Raw genomic sequence first — 23,026 nt, forward strand, 5'->3', positions numbered from 1 at the left:
ATTAGCAGCATCCCTGCACCCAATTCACAGAAGGCAAACTGAGGCAAATGAAAACCTGGTCCTGGATTTATGTAAACCAAAGCACGGATTTAGAAGAAATATTCTGGGGCCTCTTGTCCTTTGAGCCTTGGGAGGTTACTCTTTTCCTTTCCCAGTGAAGAAGATCAAGTTGAAGGTTATGAGTTTATTCACAGGCTGGAGTCTCATTGAAATTCTCCAGATTTCTACTGAAAGAGAGATCCCAGATTCCTGATGGACCCGCAGAAAACCGGCCAATTGAAGTAAAGCAAGGAGCACACTTAGGCTGGCCAGATGGGCCATTTTGGTCAATATCAGCAAACTCAAGACACACAGTAACAGTTTGGGAAGGAGCTTACATTTGGAATAATTATCAGAAACTTTACTTAAGTCCCTAGGACTTGGATTATTTGGAAATAAAAGTCAAATGTAAACAGCTAGAAATAGGACAGGGTGAAGCTGCTGAAACCCACGGATGAAGATCTGCTTCTTATCAGGGTTTTTCTGAGATAGGAAGGAGGGAGATAGGCAGTAACTACATTTTATGTTCCTGGGGAAACTGCGTCACAACAGGAACAGATGACGAATCAAGCTGGGGAAGGACAAACAAAACAAAGCACAAGAAGAGGCGATGCCCTACCCGCCTGGTTAACGAGGGGGTCCATGGCTGGAGGCTTGCCGAGGCCGGGACGGAGGCCTGGAGTGGCACTGGTGCCCGGTGTGGGCATGTCGCTCCGAGGCGTTGGTGTGCTGGATTTCAGAACAGGCGTGCTGGCTTTTTCATGCTAGTATCATTAAACAAATTAAATGAGTATTATTTTTAATCCAAGCCCTATTACACAATTTATCATAACAGCAGCTGGAACACTGGGCACCTTCTAGCTACTCCCTCAGCCAATTTTCATAAATCCACACAATGTTGACAGCATTAACTTGTGAGCGAGAAATGTTGACCTTTCCTCTTCCTGCCAGAATTAAAACCCTAGTGAGAGACACAGAACATGATCACACTTCTTCCTCCGCAGGTTTTTGTTTTACAATGTATTTTTCCATCAGGCTTGTGGACTTTGGATTGAGGCCAAGTCAGAAGGATGACCATTCAGAGGAAAGCTCCTGGTCACTCAGAAAAAAATGCCAGGTCACCAAGAATGCCAGAGGGAAGACCCCCTCTTCTAATCTTGCCTTTTGTGGCAGTGGGAGTGAGACTAATGGCGAGACACAGCGAGGCCGTTGATTTTATGAGATGCAAACCAGCATCTCAGAGGCAAAAGCTCTAGACTAGTCCCATTGCTGTGTTTGAGAGATATGCCTAAAATGAAAGATGGTGCTCTGGAGTTAAGCATCACTGCTGCTTGCCTATGTAACCCATGTGGACCATTAGTGCAGGAGTCAAGGCAGTTACAGGGTGACAGAGTATCTTCTTTTGCCTCTCAATTTTTCATGTCCTTTAAATTCATCTGAGCAGCTCTGTGGTGCAGTAGCAAAGAACATGTGCTAGAGAGAGACCCCAGCTCTGTATGGCTTTGGATCTGATGGGCTTTATAAATTGGCAAGTGCCTCAGGCTTCTCTCCCCATCAGAGAAATGGCATGAGAAACGACACTGTTAAGGATTTACTGTAGTTGGTTATGGCTCAGCTAGGGTGAGTTAAGAGATGACACACTCTACAGTGTTTGCTGTCGACTGAAAGCAAGAATGGGTTCTGCTGCAGTCCCCTCCCCCCGCCAGCTCCAGGCTTCCCCCCAGTGCTGCCTGGTGTGAACCACCAAACTGACTAGCAGCCCAATCACAGCATGCCCCAACCACATGGTTCCGTCTGAAACCAGGTAAAAATGGACAGCTGAAGAAAATGAGGACTTCTCAGGACCTAGGAGGTCTGAATTATTTGCTAACTGGGAAGTTTCAGGGAGCCCTTGCTAGGAGCATATCCCCCAAGTAAGAGACAACTGAGAGGGCAAGAGCAACACTGTATGGGAACAAAGAACAGAAGAGAGAGTGTCACTTTCAAACACTTAAAAATACAATTCTCAATCAGTAAAAGCCCCACATTTCAAATACTTTAGGGTACCCCAGTTCACAAAGAAAACTAAACTGCTAAAGAGGCAAGTGAGAGTTCTTATTACCTACCAAGCTCATTTCTTTGGATTTCAAAGAAGTAGAACTTCCCGAAGAGGCGGTGGATGCTGGGCTGCTGGAAGCATCTTTCTTTAGCAGGCGGTTTTTGTCGATCCCATTTTCCCGGGGTGAGTGGGTGGGGCTTGCTCTCGGAGAAGAAGGGTCCTTAAGAAGCATAAGCAAAGCTTCCATGATTTTGCTTACAACGGACAGATCTTCCCCTTACACACTCTTATTCCCACACTAATCCTCTAAAGTAAAGGAAATGCTAAAAGTCTAGATCTAGGGAACTCGAGGGTATGCGCTCCAACACTGTTCTCCTTAAAAGGATGGTGTTTGCAAATATACCCAATTAGACACCATAAAGAAAAAAAAATCTGGGAACAACCATATTCCTCATGCTCAAATACTTTGCCCTGAGGGCACAGGAAGAAATTGAGCACCAGGGACCCAACTTAGGGATTCAGAATGATTAGGGAAACATTTATTTTAAAGGAAACAGAAGTTCGGGTCAGATAGAGCATGCTGGTCCATCCATCAACAACCATGAAGTTCTCAATGGATAAAGGTGCAAGAAACCAAAACACTGTGGCTCCAATTCTTTTTCTCACAAGTCACTCTGAACATAGAGTTTGATAAAGAGTGTAGTTACCTCATTAGACACATCCACAACTAAATTGTCATCGCTTTTGTCACCATCACTGTCCTGGAAAAAAAAAGTTTTAATTCCATTTATTAAAGGTTTGAAGCCGTTAAATTTCTATAGTTCTTGATATCAGGCAGACTAAAGAAAAAAAACACCCGGAATGTGCCTATGGGCTCCCTTAGAGATCGCCAGCCCTAGTAATGAGTCCGCCTTCCCCCCTTCTTATCTGACCTGAGGCTACACAAAGCCCCAGGCGGGATTTCTGTTGCAATAGCATACCAGTTATGTAATCACAGCCTGCATGCGAGGTGTGGCATAGTACGGGCTTGATAAATGTTTTCAACCTGAATTGCCCTTATAATCTGAAATCCGCATTATATCAGGTCTTTTCTCGTTGAATTTCAAATTATGAACACAATTCATGTCACTGCTTTAATGTGCATCACCTTGAAGACAGCCAACAAATCTAATGTTCACAAATAATTGATTATAAAGACAAACTTAAACCATGTTCCCATGGGGTGACTCATTACTACAAAAAATGTAAAGCAAACAAAAAACTAAAAACAATAAAGGTAGTTATTGGCTGGAATAACATACTAATCTTAAGAATATGAACATGAAATGACCTCATGTTAAGAATAACCTTCTTTAGCAACCAGCATAAAATACTTTTGGAGAGATAGAAGGAAGACAGGATGGCAATATTGGAGGGCACCAGCATCCTGCAGTAGTGCTTTCATCGTCTCTTCATAAAGCCATAGTTTGATAATCAGAGGAAACTCCAAGGTTGCACTGAGTTTGAAAAGGCTTCAGAAAAGCTGTCCAATGTAAGGATATGATCTCTCTTCAACTTTGAGGCAGGCTGAAAAAGGCAGCTTACTTTCCTAGCCGAAAGGCCTGACTACCTTTGGTGCAAAGTAATACAGCGAGCATACAGAAAAAGTAGGCTATCACAACAGGCCCTAATTCCCAAAAAGAAGTAGGCCCGTAGTTTATGACCTAAACAGTTCTTTTCCTGATGTCACTGTCAATTGAGAATTCACAAATAATGTTTGAGAAATATTAGTACAGTGCAAATACTACCCGCATTGGCCTTCTGTGGGACACAAGTCCAGGCTGGAAAGTTACCCTCAGCTTTAAAGTCAGGTCTTAAATGTTTTCTCTAGCTGTACTTAGAACATTACTTGTGGGAGACCTAATTTACTTTCTTCAATAATGTGTTACTTGAGACACTGTTATAAAAGCACCATGAAATTCACCAACAACAACATAAAATTACCACCAATGAGGAAGCCTAGGCAATTCAAAATGGTCCATTAAAAGAAATACTTTCATGTAATAAAAGAAAAAATTAATACTAAAGAAAACTTGCATTTGCCTAGTAAAGCCCACAGAAAAGCTTAAATATTTCCAGGTGTACAGAACCCAAAGCTAGAGTGGTGATAAAATAGAAGCTGAAAGTGTTTCCCTTTTAGAAAAAAAAAAAAATTATAGAAATGGTTAATGTAACTGAACTGGCAAAAAATAGCCAACAATTAACTTATTATAACGGGTCTTTGAAGTGAGTCCTTAAGTTTTCTGTAATTTAAATCTTAGCTTAGTATCGACCCTTCTGCCAATATAAACCTTCACAGTATAGTATTCCTGTGATGGGTCCTGAGGCCTTTGTCCCAGATTCTTCAACATCGCTTCAATACACCTTCAACTACCTATACAATTAGCCATACATGCATGTTACAAAACAGTCATGCAGAGCTATGGATTGTAGCTCACTCACTATTAAATAACTTAACATACATGAGTAGAACAACTTGAAATTGTATCGGCAAATTTCCAAATTTCTGCATATCATGGACCTTCTCACTAGCTTATTAATAGTTGATGCTATATATAAAAATACCTGCACAGGACACTGGCTCTGAGCAAAAGATAGGGGCAAACATGTGCTGAAAGGCTTGGGCTGGAAAGAACCAAAAACTTGGGTTCTTTGTATATTATTATTATTATTATTATTATTATTATTATTATTATTATGCAAAGTGTAGACTAATTCAAAGGACCTCAGACAAAATATCCACCCTAAGACCTCGGTGTGGGAATCCTAGCACAGTTGTTAAGAGATGGATTCTGGAGACAGACCGCCTCCAGGATCAGCCATGAGCTCTGACCTTGGGCAAACCACTTGCAAGGTCTGTACAGTTTCTTTATAAAATAGAGGTGATCAGAATAGCATTCAAAAAGGTATTTTGTGGCACCACAGATCTTACCCTGATCACTTTAGCAGCATAGGCCCAGGACAAAATGAAAATGCAAGTCCTTGTTCAAAAATTGAGAATGTGAAGATGGCTGAGAGCAGAGCATTAGAACCAAGGTTGAGGCAGGGTCCTTTCACAAGCAGGGCCCTATGCAACCTCACGCCCATGAGGCCAGCCTTGCATTCTTGTGTCCCCGCTTAAGAGTAACTAAAGCAGAAAGCCTAAAATTTAATACTAAGCCAGGCAGAAGGATAACTTACAGTTCTAGAGGGAAATAAAATCCTGCAGTGTAAGACTCTATCCTCTTTATGGTATTATTTTAAGGGCTGTGGATTATCAATAAGATCTTAGAGTACTTTTGTATACTCACTTGGAAAATAAGCAAGAAGCAACAAATATTATTTCAAGTCCTTCATTTACTTACATAGTGGCTGGAATCCTTATCATCCACCTTTCTTTTTTTGATATCGTTGGAAAATTCAGGCCCATTTCTGCGTTTATCAGTGCCTCGTAGACTGTCTGGGACCAAGAGGGAATTACTCTGCAAGACAAAAAAATTAATCAAGGATTTCTTCCCAGGTCTCTTTGTACACTTGAAAACCCAACCTGAATGTGATAGCTGTTTTAGAAAGGTGATACCTACATTGCCTTTCATTCCATTTAATTCATCTCATCTAAAGACAGGATGGCAAACATTTATACAACTTTAAGTACTTAAAAGGGAGACCCTGACTATGCAATCAAACCATTTTTCAGGCCCTACTCGCTTAAAATGTTCCCTTAACTGTTAGAGAAATGGGAACTTGCTGTTTATATGGGCATGTTTTTATTCTTTCCCACTGCAACTTCCTGGTCAAGAACAGGAATGGCCTATGAGTAAATCCTGAGGTTATTCTATTAGACTAATTCTGTGACTGCAAGTCAGTGCGTCACTCCTAAAAAACTCAAGGAGAATAGGTGGGATTAACAGCACAGTTTACTAAGGCAAATCAGCACTTCCTGCAGCAACAATGAAGAAACTCCTTTGAGTTCTTTTAATTTATTGTTGAAAATAAGATTTGATGCTCCTCGCAAAAAGCACCGAAATTTAAGACCCAAAGAGGGAATTTCAGCCAGTGAATCTTCAAGGGCCAGGCCAGTTCCCACACATAAAAGCAGGAACAAGGACTAATCTTTTCCACAAACCACACAGGATACTTTCATTTGCATGTACTGAGTACAAACTGTTGACCCAAAGAAAAGAGGCATTTTAGATATTTGGGGGTCACATGACATGATCTGACAGCTGGTCAATTCCCATCTCCTCTGGGCTAATGCATCAGAACATGTTACAATGAGTTATTTTAAGGGCGGGATTAGCATATGCAAGGGGGCAATTTGTTCAGTGATGTGTTACAGCCTGGAACAATGCTGAGCGAACTGTGCAAAAACCTCCTTTCACAAAGCAAGATAACCCCAATTTCTGAAAGATGCTGGCGAACTAAGAGGAGGGCGTCCAAGGCCAACAGACAATTATGTTACCTTCCTCTGCCACAATTTAGAAGAGAAGGGTCTGCTGAAAACCTTTGTGTTAGACCACTCTAACGCCACTGCATGTACCAGGAGCAAATCATTTACATATATTTTTAACCACCGTGGGTACCTAACTAGCCTGCAGTAATCAGCCAGGTGGCTGGCTCTCAGAGCTCCCACGTGACAACTGTGCACCCCACCATAGGGGCCTCCACAGTTTAACCACATGCAGGAAAAAAAACAAACTAGGAACCAGAAGGCAGTCTGATGCCTCTCTGCTTACTTCAGGGGCTGACTCCGTTCTCCCTTGAGCTGAGCTTTTCATTCATGACTGTTCAAGCTACACAAAAGCCAGGAGGCTTACAGAAAAACAGGGGAGGGACCACTGCAATTCAATATAAAGAAGCTCAGAGTAATGTCTTTAGCATAGGGTGGGGGACTGAAAGGTGAGCTGGCTGGATCCCTGAACTAATTACCTTGGTAAATGTCTGCTGAAAATTAACCCCTGCAACCCAGAGCCACACAAGATGCCAGACAAGATGCAGAGTCTAAAAGTGCAAAGTGCAAACATGCACTCAGAAAAGCTGAGCCTCCGAGGGGAGTAGCAGCTTGCACTTCAGTATAAACAGTATCCGAATAGAGCTGTGTTCTGGAATTATACATCAGCCCCAAAGTCTCCTCTCCAGACTCTGAGCAAGTACAATGTAAGGGCAGGGCTGAACTATTTAACTTCTGCCCATGTGCCCAGAACCCTAGAGTTGGTGCCCACTGGCAATTTTAAAGTCTCTGATCAATGTCACCTTTTGTAGCCCTTCTGCTCAATCTAGCACTGGGCATCCAAACCATTCAGTCATTCAGAGACAGCTCTGAATGATCTTATTTTTTAAATATGATGTTAAATGGTATTGTGAACACAAAAGTAAACAACACTTATTAGGATCAAGAGAATTTTTGTTAGAAACAATAGCACTCCTACAGCTGGACCTGTAAGCATGTCAAGTGTTGAGGCCTTCCGACTAAGTCTTAGAATTTCTACTGGAATTCCCTGCTTGAGCAGCTTAAATGAGGCCTATAATCTGAATGCGGTTTTGAAAAAGCTCTGAGAAGTTCCTCTAAATTTAGACAAAGCTAGTAATTAGCATCCCTGCTTATCTGAAAATTGGCCCCATTCAAATGGCAGACTTAGATGAGTTATGAAACAAAACATCTCATCGTACCTTAGATGCTGTAAAACTGATTCGAAACAGGTGGCGAAGAGTGTGGGCTGGAAAGCTGAGAGCCAAGGCGAGGAGCCAGCAGGTTCCTGGCTCCCGCTGCAGCCCCACCAAAAACGGACCACCTCCTTTTACCCTTGTCCCCAGGAACCCAGTTTTCTGGGTGTAATTGCTCCTGACAACCTCCCGGCTCTGACGCTGCCTTCATTGTTGTTCTTGATTTAGGCAAATAGTTCCCGTCTAATGAACTTCACGTCAGCAACAATAACTTCTTGGTTAACTACTGCCTAGGAGACCCCAAGCTTCATGGTTCCTTCATTTGCTCCCCAGGAGCCCAACCAAAAGACTTCACAGGTATTTCCGGATGTCTCATAAGACCATGAGTCTTTTCCTCTCATGCTGTGTCGTGTGTCCCCCCCCCTCTGCCCCCCCCCACCGCGTCCGTGCACCATCCAATGGCTCAGAGGTGGAACACAGCCATTTTGATGGTCATTATGAGCAGTTTCATACATATTTTAATGAAGAGATTATGCCTGGGTACTAACTTAATATCCTTTGGATCCTTCAAAATTTAGGGTTCTATCTTGATCTGTTAGAGTTTGACTAGGACAAGTCAGAATCACCTTTCATACCAGGATTTAATCAACTTTTATGAAGAGGCCGTGGCACAAGAATGAAACTGAGGCTACTTTGCTTTGTTCTTATCTAAAAACTCATGCATTCTAAACACAGAGGAAAATTAGAATCCAACCTTTGAGCAACCTTAAAGACATACTGTTCATCCCCTTCATCCCCTCATTTTACCTGGAGGATGCCCAGCGAGGGGCCTCATTGTACCTTAAGGATGCCCAGCGAGGGGCCTCATTGTACCTTAAGAATGCCCAGCGAGGGGAGGCAATGTGCCTGAAGGCGATGAGCTCTTCCCACTAAGTCAAAGTGCCACTGAAGCATCCATCTTATATAAAAACTGCTGTTTGAAATTTTAACCCTGCTATTTGGCTTCTGTAAATGCTTGCTTGCTTAAATAATAAGGAAAATAAGACTACTCCCACTTCAGAAAGGCCATTAAACCTGCCCCAGATGAAATTATCAGTGCTGGTACCAGGCTAAGCCTTTGGTTGAGGTCTCAAGAGCCCAGCACATAGGGGCTCTTTAAGAACTTGCAAAGGGGGCCGGAAACACCCCATATTTGGGAGACAAAGAAGGTAAAAACATACAAATAGGGAAAATTCCTCCATGTTGGGGCCCAGAATTTGAGAGACATTTTCCTCTGGACCCGCGTTTAATAAATGTAACTCCATCTCTCCAAGTATTGCTTGGTTCTTCTCCAGTTTTCTGTAACAGCATGACTTCCTCTCCTTTTCACATTGAAACCACATATGAAATGACTAGATGAGGTGCAAGTACAGAGAAAACATGCTCCACAAGAAGTTATGACCTGTCCCTCTTAAGGTAAATCTCTAGAATATAAAATCTGAGTGGGCCTCTTCCCTGACAACAGGGAAATTGTTCACTATGACCAATAATATGCAACCTGAGGGCCACTTCTTGCCCTAACAGCGATATGATGGTTAGGAGCTACTCAGAGAGAAAAGCAAGAATAGCAGATCTTCCAATATTACACCAGTGTGCACTCCTTGAGCGGTCAAATCCAGAGCAGCTTCCGAAATGGGTGAACCATGTTTTGTAAAAGCAACACCAAGAACATTCTCTGCTATAGTTCAGTGGAGTCAAGCTGACCAGACCAGTGGTCGGCAAACTGCGGCTTGTGAGCCACATGAGGCTCGCGAGCCGCGGTTTGCCGCTCTGTTGACTAATGAGTTTGCTGACCACTGGACTAGACAGTTGGTAGAGGGTTTGAATCTAAATGGGTAGAAGTAGACAATATATATATTCTCTTAAAATAAAGCAAAGGTAAACATCCAAATGCAATTATTAAACCATTCCTTCATGGAAGAACTTAGCACGTAAGTAGAAGAGTCTGTTGAACCTCAGAGAGCATTGGGTTGAGTCAAAAGAAAACGTCAAGATTCAGACTTTGTGTTTGTTCCCTTTATTCTGACTGTTCTGGACAATGTTGTTTCTATTTCACGCTCTGATTACCCACTCAAGACTGAGGGAGAGACCCAGCTGCTTCGGGATGCATAAAACCAGTCTTTAGAGTCTTATTCCAAGAATTTTACTTTTCTTTTAGCAATTTAACAATAATAGTTGTTCATGTATGTAGAGATATTTTGGAAGGCAAACTCCAGAAGATATGAAAGAAGGCAAGTTTAATGAAATGTTACGCTGACAGTGCTACCGGAACACTTGTTCCGAAGCCCTGATATATCCCTCCCTCAACTAATGTAAGACCTCAAAGCAACTCTTCTGCCAACCAAATATCCACCTGGAAGCCACCAGCAGCAAATCTGAAAGGAAAAACCTCTCATGGATACAGCAAAAGCTAGACAGGTTTCCCTAATGTGAAAATAATGTACATTATTCAAATGGATTTCTTTAGCTGCCATGCTGATTCCCCTAGGGAACTTTCTCCTCCCCGCAGGAAAAGTGTTTGTGTCAGAGGTACAGATTGGAAACGCATGACACCTCATTTATCCTCAGTTACACTGAGGCAGTGGGAACCTAATTTGCTAGCACAGTCTACACTGACAATTAACTTCTCGGTGAACATTAAAACAATTAGGTAACGACGCACCCCATCACATCTGTGTGCTTTCTTCACCGACACCTGATACCAATTAAGTCATCACCCCACGCTGTACTTTTTGCTACAGTCCAATTGGTCAGTCTCGTATTCTGCCTGACATTTCAACAAATATATTTTTTGCTCATAAAACTAACAAGTTCCCCACTTGTCAATGGTGAAAAGTGGACGAGAGTGGAGAAGTGTGGAAACGTGTCCACTTGGCAACCACATCGCATCTCAGAAGCCCTGGCGGTGAAGCGGGTCTGCTGAAGGGTCTACATCTATTTTTCATAGTTAAAATGCAAAATACAGAAAGAACCAGTGTGTTCTTGCATCTTGATCTAGGAACTCAGCACTGTCGGATGCAGAAGGGGACTTAGCCAGGAGGACTCCCAGGAGAGAACATAGCCATGTAGGAGGCATACAAACCCAGTCGATATTTGGGCTAGAAGAGGTATCAAACCACCCGGTGTCTTAGGCATCATCCTCCATGCCCCCAGCTTGCCCTTCCACCCACCTTCTCCTGATAAAGCAAAATAAAATAAAAAACTCTTGAGCTGACAATAAATATAATTTAAAAATAATTTTTAAATGAACTCAGGATACCTTTATTCCCCTAATCAGGACCTTGGTCACAGCAAAAAAAATCAAATCTGTTATTTCAAACCTTTTTTAAAAGCATGTTTTCAAGGAATTACTTAGGGGTTACTGTTCCTCTTCTTTCTCCAGCCCCTGATGGGATACCTTCTATTGCAAGACAAGGCCCTGAAACTAGAAAGCACTGGGTCAGGACCTGGCTGGCTGTGAGTTATTTGGGTATCTGACAGCTTCCATCCACCCCTCCTTATCTGAAAGTCAGCAGATGCAGAGCTTGCTGCCTACTACATTCCAGAGGGAATGAAAAGATTATGGGGCCAACATTTAGGAAAACCTGCTCCAAATGGTAAGCAACAAGTTATCTAATTACAGAACACAAATTAAGTCTTAAAAAAGGTTTTGGAAGGAGAAAATACTCTCTACCTATTCTTTGTTGTTTTTTGGGGGAGAGGAGGAGTCAAGATGCCCTATATTCACTGTGATCGCAGTGAGATAAAACCTAAACATTTCTCCAGTCACACACAGGCTCCCATACCCATCTGAACATTTGTCCTGGTCATACACAGGCCCCGATACCCACCCAGTGAGATAAGGCACCCACAATAAACAGACACCACCACCACTCTCCCCCATCTCCCCGCCCTGTTACCGGTGCACACTCCTAACAACCTGGAAACAGCCCGGGCTTTCCTTTCTTCAGGGGTTCACCCTTCTCACGACAGTGACGCCGATTTTCCCAGAGGATCCATTTTTTTTAAGCACATGGTTTTAAATTCTGTCAAAAGGGGAAATCTGCTGAGGCAACTAACTGCCTGAGAAAACGTCAGTATCCTTCACTGTGCCTAAATATTGCAATTGTAGGTGACGGATCTCGGTTCTATCCTTCATTCCCAGGCAATTCCTTGACATGCACCAGGTCAAGATAAAGTCATGAACATTTAGATGAAAATACCTTCTCCAAGTCCCCCCTACGTTTGGTGAATTTGAGTATCATGAGATGGATCAAGGTCACAAAAAAGCTGAGATCAGTTCATGGTCCCAACATCCTAAGAAACACCATTAGCTGCCACCCTGTCACATGGCCCTAACCTCCACAACTGTCTCACCCACTGTATTTTAAAAAGGACACAAGTAACCTCGTTGGGCATGACTAACAATGCATTTACTATCTTGCTAGCAGGTACTGAGGGGAGACATGCCTAAAGGCTTGTTCTATTTGTGTCTGAGGCCTTGCTGTTTCTGGTTCCTCCCAAGTCCTCACCTGCGAGGCAGCCCCATCACCATGTTTCAGATGACCTGCCTGTGCAGCCAGACTCCCTTTGTCCACAACAGGGGTTCCTTCTATCCCACCACCCCCCATAATGCCATGGTCCTGAAGAGCCACTAGAGATGACGTGAAACTCAAAATTAAAATTTCAGAGAAAGAACAACAATGCCATTTTTGAGAAAGCCTCATGTCCTACTTCACTTTTTTGAGAAAAAGTGAATTAGGAACTGGTCCTGCCCTACCTTGGCTAATTAACTAGCAAGTAGGACAACTAGAGAAGAAAAACAATATAAAGACACCACCTTATAGTAAATACCGTGATGGCTGTCATAACTACTCTTAAGTAAGTCCTAAGTATGAACCCAAAAATTTTAGAAGCCAGTTACGGGAGTGACAACACAGTCTCTTTGAGAGACATAATCTAATTCTCAACTGCCATTAATTAAGTAAATGTATGACCAGCAGCACCCAACCTCCCTGAGCGTGGTGTCTTACTGATGAAATAGCTACCGTTATGATCTCTAATGTGGATGAACAGTACTTCAGACTTCTCTGGACCAGGAACCCCTTTTGAGAAGTTGATGAAAGTTCTCTCCTCAGAACACACTGCATAGTTTTTAGAAGGTTCAAGAACCTTCTGAAGCCCATCTATGAAACCTGCCTACGTCCACAGACACTCTATTCTCTGGAGTATCTTCCAAATCCCCACCCCCAAGGCTCCTCCCTTTTCCAAATGTTCCAAAGAGTGATTACAGGGGTCAGGAATTTCAGTATTTTCATTTAAAAAAATATTTATGACATTAAAAAACACCACTGCAAAATGACAACAAATATATGCAGTGATTCAAACAGTGCTGGGCGTATAGTAGGTGCTCAATAAATATTTGCTAAAGTAATGAGAATTTAAACACATATTGTATGCTATTTTCTTTTAAAAAATCTATTTTATCCATTTTAAAGAGAAAGGGAGAGAGTAATAGAAACATCAATGATGAGAGAGAATAATTGATGGACTGCCTCCTGCATGCCCCACCCTGGGGATAGAGCCTGCAATCTGGGCATGTGCCCTAATCAGGAATTGAACCATGACCTCCTGGTTCATAGGTTGATGCTCAACCACTGAGCTACACTGGCCAGGCCTATGCTATTTTCTTAAAAGGCTTATGACTCTTAGTCAACTCTCTTATTCCAGGTCTTTCAAGACTTATTCCCTTCAGCCAAAACTTAATATAATTCATCTCTAATTGAAATATCTAACATTTTTGTTATTACTGAAGAAATAAAGGCCTTTGTTAGGTCATTTAATATTTCTTTGTTCAATAGTAAGTAGCATTCTGATAGTACACTCATGTTAAAAACCACCATCAAGTTTTGCAAATTAGAAAAGTACTAGTCAAATCTTAATTTATAAACGGCCAGACAACATAAACCTCTTAAAAGTAACTGGCTTTGTCATTCATCCCTTTCAGAAACAAGCCATTTCCACATAGTGTCCATGTGTTCACCCTTTTCTTAATGCTTTCCTTTCCTGACTTTTACCTTAAAACAGGCTGAATTAAGGCTCATGTGTTTTCCTACCATAAAACCTTAAACTAGCAAATGGAATAATTTTGTCACTAAAAAATAAGCAAACATGACCTTCGAACCAGTTTTAGACTTACAGATACAAATTTATACACACTCACATCCCCTCTGGATCTATGTAAGTTCCTGCATTTTGCACTTAATATAAATAATGTGTGTTCAATGTAGGAAGAAGAGCAGGAAGACATAAGCCTATAGACGGGTCTGGAATTTTTTAGAACTCCTTAGTCTCATGGCAGAAGTTCTCAGGGTTTGGTCCAAGAACCCCTGATGTTCCCAGGGACCCTTACCTACCTCTTTGAGGGCAGACTTTCTTCCTGTACTTCCAAACAATGTTTCAAAACAGAAAGAATGCAGAAGTTGATGAAAATCCAGCTATCCTTTTTAAACCAGGCACTGAAGACATTTGCAAACGTGTAAGACAAAGCCACTCTTCCCACTACAATATTTTTTTTGAAAACAGTTTTTTTTCATTAATGATGTTACCACAAATTAAGTAGCTCTTTATCTGCTTCAGTGATTTTAAAATTTATTTTCTTTCTAATCCAGAAAAATTTCAAAATATAAAACCCACATAAACAAAAGTTCTTTGGGGTTATCACCAATTCTAATTTAAGGGTAGAAAAAGATTGAGACCATAAGGTTTGAAAACTTCTGCCCTGTAGCAACTACCCTTGACCCCTCATTGGGTGAAAAGAAACAAGAGCATTACAGGGTAAACGGACATTATCTACCAAGTAAAATTCAACTTCATAATTCAAACCACTTTATTAAAGAGATAAGTACTACACTATTTTAGGCACTAATGGTACACATCATCTTATTACCCATTGCTTCTCATATTTAATTTTACACAAAGTTTGAAGAGCTACTTAATTTTATATAACTGCAGCAAAATCCCACTAACATGGACAGTGAACAGTTTAATTCCTCTCTAGAGACTGAAGTTAAAGTAAATGTTTATGCTACAAATTAGTGTAGTTTCCCATTTTATATCGTCACCTACAGTTTTTTGTAACTTAACAAGCAGGAAACACAGTACGTATTCAGAAAATATTCTGAAATTATCATTACTTGTCAAAAATTTAATGTGAAAAAGGAAACTACCAATAACACATTATTTTATATTTTTACGGACTGCTTTATGCAATGTATCCACGTTTTGACTTGGATGCTCACTGATTGCTAACGCAACATGTGGACTTAAAAACAATCCACGGCTGCATAAAATTCAAGAACCACTTTGTCCTTCTTTAAGGACATAACTCATCATCCTTCCTCCATCTCACCATCACTTCCACAATGAATGAAGTTCTTGCTTACATTTTTCAGCCAAAAATACAAGTAGAAGGTTATTAGACACATTCAGAAATATACAAAGAGGTCTGAAAAATGCGCCTACTACCTTCAGCATGCAAATCTCTCCTCATTCCTGTCATGCACTGGCATTTCACAGAGGTACATATCATGGTATCTCTTCCACAACTGCCTAGAATTTTTGCTGAAACTTTCTAGACTATATTTTAGGATTTTGGTCTCCTTTCCTTGGTTCCTTGAGAAAGGCCTTGTGATGTATGTGCCTACGTATCCCAAACTACAGACGCATTTCCTATATTACCTTACATACAGTAAACAAGAAATATACAGTGATTTAAGGTGAAACCATAATACTGAGAATAAAAAGTTGAAGTCCCAAACCTAGAAGTAAGTTAAATAAATGACAACATGCAGCATGCTAAAGGACATGGGCTCTCTCAGCATCTTTTGCCTTCTGTTCTCTGGTCCAGGATTAGGGATTTTAATTTGACACACTATAGGATGAACATGACAGAAAAAATGATAACCTAGAGACACTAAAACAGCAAAACAGAAAGGTCATCTCCACAAATCAGTCAGTTTACTTAGGTGTGTACTTTGTGAGGATACTTTATTCCGTCGCTGTAATTTTTTCTCTCCCCAATATTTTTCCAGAGAAAACTTCCAGTACCAGAATTTAAAAACTAGCTACCCCATATTTTCACCATTATCCACTAACCCCAACACATCCTGATACATAAAGAATTCCAAGATCTATCTCAAAGAGAATTTTTAAAGTCCCTACTAATTCATCCTGGTTTGTGGATGTGGCTCAGTTGGTTGGGTGTTGTCCCGCCCACCAAAAGGATGCCTGTTTGATTATTAGTCAGGGGACATGCCTGGGTTGTAGGCTCAATCCCAGTAGGGGCGTGTGGGAGCTGCCCATCCATGTTTCACTCTCACATGGATGTTTCTCCCTCTTTCCCTCTCTCTTCCTAAAAATCAATTAAAAATCTTTTTTAAAAAAAGATAAATAACACACACACACACAAAGGAGGGTAAAAAACATAAACTTTTCAGAATGAAAAGAATTGCCTATCTTCCTCCCAAACCCATAACAAAAAAGTTATCAGAGTGACTTACAAGTTCAGTATTCCCCCCCCACCACCTTTTTTTAATCAGTTAGATTTAAGATGGTCAAAATACTGCTATGTTCAAAAAGAAAGAAAAGAAGGGAGGGAAGGAGGCAAAAACTGTAGATTATCATTGCTGAAGAGGTGCCAATTCTCACTCTATTTCATCATGACATTTGGGAGATGCATTTTAGATACAGATCTCCCCCCAGCTACTGGCGGATATGTGTGCAGGTCTGACATGCATTGTGTGAAATGCGTGAGAGCCGGGCCGGTGGAAAGATGAGCTCTCCAAGCACAGAATCCCTGGCCGCTGAATTTCCTTGTTTTTAAGAACTTAAGATGCTCAATTCTTTGGTCTAAAATAAATTTAAGTTCAAGTTCACACTCCAAAGACAATTATGAAAAAAAAACTAGATATGGAAACCTAGCAACTAAGAGGCATTTGCAGAGGATAATAAATGGTTCAGGTAGAAATAACACATTACTAACCAATTTCACATGTGGATTGTGACCTCTTGCCTGCAAAACTGATTTAAGATAAAAAATGAATACTCTTAAGCTACAGGCAACCTAGCCTCAAAATGCAATGGGAAACATATTTTTAAGTGGGCCTGGGGCACATACAGATAATAGCAAACAGCTCTGCCCCAAAATCATGTTGCTCTCATCTAACGAAAGTTTTATAAAAATACAGGGTTGGGGTGGGGAATAGTCATATTTTTTTAAAAAGCAAAAACCTGGTCACTGAGGGACAGGGAAGATGTGCACGTCTGTGCTAAGGAAAGGCAGCGTGGGGTGCACTACGGGAAGGGGGTGTGTTCGTGTACAGCAGGCGTTAGAGTACTTACTGTGCCAGGTTCTCTGTCTGCTCCCGAGGTTACCAAGAAACGCACAGACATGCCCGTTCAGACACAGAGGCAAGAACAGAAATAAAAAAAAGGGGGGAATAATTAGAACACAAGCCCCAAACAGTTTTAAAAATGGCTTTTATTTATATAAGTCATTGCACATTCCTAATACAGTGATTTCCTGAAAATTACAGTATTTTGTAAACATAAGATTTACAGTTTAACCATACACAAAGCCTATTTTTTATTTCTTGACAGAATAAATTACTTTTCTTCAAAAATTAGTCAAGTGCAATTTTGCCCAATATTTAACGCATACTAGAATTAAAGCCTATGAAGCTAAGTAGTAACAGATGCAATTATCAAACCTCTCATTTGAACACATTCACTTTCAGATTTAACTTCTTATTTCGCCCCATTTAACAACATTACTTTCTTTGAAAATTACCCAATTAAGCAGTTAACAGTTTTCCATAATATGGTACAGGCCACTGGCATTAACTAGGCAGTTGCCAAGATGTCAAGATGCCTGCAATCTAAAGAGATCGAGAAATCTACAGATGCCCACACTAAACCCTGAGAATTTCCAGGGTGAGCTGTATTTCAGTGGCCAAGCTTTGCGGCAGTTCCTCTTAGCTCATTGTTTGCTCTCTGAATAGGTTGGGGCTTTCTTTAGCGGTGCACACAACTTTGCAGCACTGTATGAGTGTGAGGACAAAGTCCTAATCTGGCTTGCCCGGCCGCTCACCTCTGTGGTGGTCTGCATCATGGTGCTTCTTGTCATCTTTTATTGCCAAGTGAGACTGCCCACTAAGAGCACTAGACAGCGCCAGAAGGCCGGCACTGCCACCCAGGGGCGGGATCCCAGGCGGCTGAAGTCCTGAAGGGTGAGGCGTAAGGGGGACTGGGGGTCCGTGGCCATGAGAAAGATGCTGAGCTTGCAACTGCTGCTGCTGTTGGTGGTGGTGAACGAGGGGGAGGGGGAGAGGGAGAGGGAGAGGGAGGGGGAGGGGAGGGGGAGGGGGAAGAATTGTTGGAGTTGGTGGTGGCGGTAGCAACATCCAGGGGAAAGTAGACATGACATGAGGATGGAGAACAGAACAGGAGGGTAACATACACACAAACGGGTCAAAGAGGGAGACAGAGGGAGGAAAAGAGGGAAAAAAGGTGATTAGTACTTTCAGTTCATCAAAAGCTTTTACCTAATAAGATACAATCTTCCCAAAATATAATCCTCAGATCTACACTGTCACTTTCTGGCATTAAGTTACCCCCTAAGAATGTAGCTGTTTATTATCATCAGCAATCCTAAGTTAGTAGCCCCTCACATGTTTGCTAGTTCCATCTCTAAGTGCCTCGAGAGATGAAATCCAGTATGTCATTGAATCTAAGATGCCACAGATTCAAGACTCATTCTGATTTCAGAAAGGCTAAAACTGGGGAAGTGCAGATATGCACCCTACAATATAGTAACTGAGTAGTCATCAGTTATTAAGTGACTCCATTTCACCCCGACCTTCTTGCGTTAACTCACCACAATGGTATTACAAAAGAAAACCAACCTATTACCTTTAACAGGACTCAGAGAGCCGGAGGAGCAGTGCATCTCTTATGCACCCCACCCCCGGGCACGTGTCCTTATTTCACTAAGCCCGCACTGTGAGAAGGTCCCAACATTCCCATTCCACAGAAGGGGCCAAGCCCAAAGTACTGAGAGAATTGCAGAGGTTCTCCTGGCAGGTGGAGGGGAGTGGAGTCCATGTAGGAATGACCCTTAGGACTCACTAATCACTGAGCCACCACATGCAGAGGGAGTCTCAGGGAGCCAGGCATGTGACAGGTGGAAGAAGCCTGTGAAGGTGAAGTGCTGTTTATCCCATACTTCCTCTGAGCTCCATGCCCCGAACCCAGTCCTTCAACATCACAAGGAAAATACTGAGGCCCAAAGAGTCCAAAGACCTTGACGGGAAATCACTCACACTGTCCTATGGGACACCAACCACAGACACCCAAGTCCCAAGTCCCAAATGCCACTGCCTCTATAGCTTAACCCATTCCAGAGATCATAAATCTTTTCATATTAAAAAGTATCACTGCTCTCATATATTATATTTAAGAGCATGTTGTAGAAATGAAAAAGTATCTAAGAAATGGCCCTTGTACCATAAATCTGGCCACATTTCAGCTGTCCAACCGAAAACTCGTTTTTGATGAGACAGTAAAAACTATTAAAGCTCAATTTCTAAGGTGTAATGTTAGGAAATTCTTAAGATTCTGATTTGTGGGCACTTCCCTGGGACTCAATTACTAGTTTTATTTATTATGCTCTGGCGTGTACTGAATATATTAAACCTCACACCAGATCTTCAGTAATTCCCACCCAGACTACTGATCTTTAATTGAATTCTGAGCATGTTCCCCCTCCAAGAGCAGGAGAAAACAGCATCTTAAAAGCAGAAATCAGTGTCTTACAATCATTTCCCAGTAAATCTTCAACTCCTACTAGGCATCTTTTAAAAAATAACTTTAGTTCTCTTTCAACTTCCATTCCTTCCAAAGAGAGCACAATTCTTATTAGAGGGAAGTTGGAAAAGGGGGAGAGAAGTCCAAGAGGACAGCTTTAACAGTATTCTTGGAAAGTATTTATAAACTACTCATTCGACATTTGAGATCATAACAACAATTTCTTTACGCATAAAATCACCTTCCTGTCATCCCAGAGACACTAATTCTTGCTCTGTCACCTTTTAAGAGCTTGGCAATAACAAGACATAAAACTGAAGAAGCTGGCAGTGCGTCATGGTCCGCTAGGCATGCTCATTAGCACTTAATTAAGAACTAGACACCTGCCATAAGAAATGGGCTTGCAGAAGGATGAGGACCAGGTCTGCCCTACCAGCAATTACTATCATTACTTGGAGAATAAGAGCTATGTCCGGCTTCTGGGAGGGAAATGCAGTGATGCATACACAAGAAGCAAGCGCGGCGGGGTAATTAAGCACAGCACTGATCAAAGAGAGGCTAAGCAGAGGGGAAGGCAGTTAACTACAGGGTTGAGGACGCCACCCTACCACCCCTCTGCACACACCTGCTCCCCAAAAACTCCAGAATCCAGTCACCAAAAGTCGACTTCAGAGGTGGGATTTGATATCAGAGCAAAGGCAGCATTTGGATACGCAAGGAGGAAGCCGATTTTCTGCCAAACCCAAGTCAGTTTTTAGAAAAATGATCTGGAAAGTATTCTGATATGCTGTTGAAAAGAAAGGTCAGCTTATATAATAAAGGGGCTTTGCCACAGCTGTGAAGTAGATCCTGTGGTTAAACCCAACATTTAGGCTAATAACTCAGTGGGGATATCCTAGAGGCTTACTGGCCACAGGCAACTCCACCTCTACCCACCGCTGCTCTGAGCTTCACCCTTGAAGAAACAGCTCACTGTCCATTATTAGAGGCAATTAGGTTTCTCCATCCTTAACTTGGCCATCTTGAGAGCTTCTTTGTTTTGTGTGTTGCTGTTTTTTAAGCAAATCCTATCAAAACGGAAGGCGTACTAGGAAGCAACAGGAAGGATCAGCTATTGAAGATACTGCAGGCCCAGGAAACAGGGATATCACTGTCTCACATTTACTTCTTTATGTGGCCAGAAGAGCTCCCAGATAATATTTTCGTCTTCAGTATCTGGCCTCTGCTAAGAACACACCTGAGGCAGGGAGGGTGGGCATCATGGCTCCCATTTAGCAGATGACAGGGTTGCTTGCCTTGGGGCTCATAGCAGGAAGGATGACTGCAAAGCTTTTGTTCCCTAGAACAGCATTTCTCCTGGGACCACAGCAGCATAGACACATTCACAAAAGCCCTCACATTTCTCTCCTTCCCCAGGTAATGAGAGGCTCAAGGGCACGCAATACTGCAAACTTACCCCTGGACATTTACCTGGCGACAGACCCACCTGCACCATGCAGACTAGCAGTGACGGATGGGAATTTGATCGGAGATGTGTGACTCTAGAGCGCCCACTCTCCTGTCCCTACATTTGAAAAAGGAGGCTCTGTTTGGCTCCAGCTCTCTCCTAAGGAAGTTTATAAGAAGAATCAAGCCAAACACAGAGTGCTCTGGCTTCTCTCAGAACAAGATGCTTAACAGATAAGAAGTGTTTCTTAAGATAAAACATTTATTGAAAGGAACAGAGGGCCCTCATCCTAGAGAGTGAAACAATTAACTCCAAAAAGGCAGCCCACCTGCCCCATATGTCCTTGAAAAAACATTTTTTCTCAACAAGGCTTACCTGAGACTGGCAATCTAGCACCCATCACCTTCACTAAAAGAAAAACCATTTATGCTACTTAAACATATGTTTTAAAATAAAAGAACTACTGACATTGCTATACAGCCAGAAAAACATCAAAAAACAAAACAAAAAAAACCAACCACCACCACCAATGGCTCTCCCAATTGGGGAATTTATATGCATCAGTCCTCTGTGACCCAAACCTGAGCAGATCATTGGGAAACTGTAAAATGTTTCTCAACATGACAGCAAGAGTGGAAAAATGCAACCATCTATCCATTTATTAGTTTACACTAATAAGTAACTTCTGTCCTAAATTAATGCTTATAGATCTATACAGCACAGAGCACAAAACAGTTAATAAAGCTAACAGGAAAGGCATTTTTGACGAGCAATGGTGGTTTTTTGCAATATAGCTGGTTATTCAAGTTATCAAGCTAGACAGGTGTGCTCTCAAATGGAGCAATTTTGACACTCCTTTGCCCCAACCCAGGGACACTTGGCAAAGCCTACAGACATTTATGGTTGCCACACTGGGGATAAAATGTTACTGGCATTTAATGGGTAGAGGCCAAGGATACTGTTAAACATCCCACAATTCACAGGACAGCCCCACCACATTGTAAAGCCCAAAATGTTAATAGTGCTGAGGTTAAGAAATTCTGGTCTAGATCTAAGCTGGAATTCTGTCCCATTACATTAGAATTCAGGTTCTTAAACATCCAGCGACTTGTCAAATTGTTGTTTAAAAAAATAAAAATACTTCTCAACATTCAACTATTCATTTTCCCGTCGTCACTACCTTGTCACAATTCAAAAAAAAAGAGTACCTACTTCCTTGATTTGGCGCAACCAACAATTTCAAATAAAAACAAACAAAAACTTCCTGTTCTACAAAACAACTTGGGAAAGGACTACACAGGTAACTTTTACATATCAGTGTTCTGGTGCTCAAAGGCGATTACGAAAGGGTTGGGTTGGGGGTAAGGCGATGAATGCACTTGCTCTCTCCCAAACAATCTGAATAGGCTGAGAGTGAGCCACGTAAAACAAACACCGAACACTGAGTTAATGATACTGAAAACCCACAAGGAATAAAGTAACCTCATCCATGTCAAACAACAGCCACACATTCTGACTTGTAGTTCCCGCTACTATAATGAACCTGACTTGGCTGTTTACATTCAGAGCTTCAACGTATCAGTCCCGTGTTTCCACATTTTTGTTACTCAGCCAGGTGTGGCACAGTGCTTTATCACCACAGAGCTGCCTATACAACAGGAAAGACACCCAGAATACACAGGAAGGCCGCTGCTCACCTCACCCTCACTAGATGCTAAGTTCTTCATCACCTACCACGGAATCAACTTGAATTGAATCCGGTATAACCTCAGGAAAAACGATGTCACGTAGATCACAAACTGAACCGAACCTGAACTTAAAAACATGCCGCATGGTTTTAAAATAGCATCTCTAATGCTGAAAGCGTGACAATAAGTGGCATTTATAGCACTTGGTATTTAAACATTTTTAAAGTGAAAATGATGTGGAAAGTAGCA

The 23,026-nt window shown here is 41.7% G+C and overlaps 1 protein-coding gene across 4 annotated transcripts in view; it reads right to left on the bottom strand.

The window, feature by feature from the left end:
* The window catches only part of TLE1 (TLE family member 1, transcriptional corepressor), an 88,410-nt gene that overhangs the window by 24,113 nt on the left and 41,271 nt on the right, over window positions 1–23,026 (bottom strand). For 2 of the 4 annotated variants that reach the window (XM_080669563.1, XM_080669561.1), the window contains exons 7-12: window positions 17,928–18,129; window positions 17,180–17,196; window positions 5,461–5,577; window positions 2,785–2,838; window positions 2,145–2,297; window positions 659–803 (exon numbers count right to left, since the gene is read on the bottom strand). In XM_080669563.1, the coding sequence (XP_080525689.1) occupies window positions 659–803; window positions 2,145–2,297; window positions 2,785–2,838; window positions 5,461–5,577; window positions 17,180–17,196; window positions 17,928–18,129 (688 nt within the window). Of the gene's footprint in view, window positions 1–658; window positions 804–2,144; window positions 2,298–2,784; window positions 2,839–5,460; window positions 5,578–17,179; window positions 17,197–17,927; window positions 18,133–23,026 lie in introns of all 4 variants that reach the window. The other 2 variants (XM_080669562.1, XM_080669560.1) reach the window with 1 other exon arrangement.

This window comes from Plecotus auritus (genome assembly GCF_963455305.1).
Source record: "Plecotus auritus genome assembly, chromosome: 5".
NCBI classification, from domain to species: Eukaryota; Metazoa; Chordata; class Mammalia; order Chiroptera; family Vespertilionidae; genus Plecotus; species Plecotus auritus.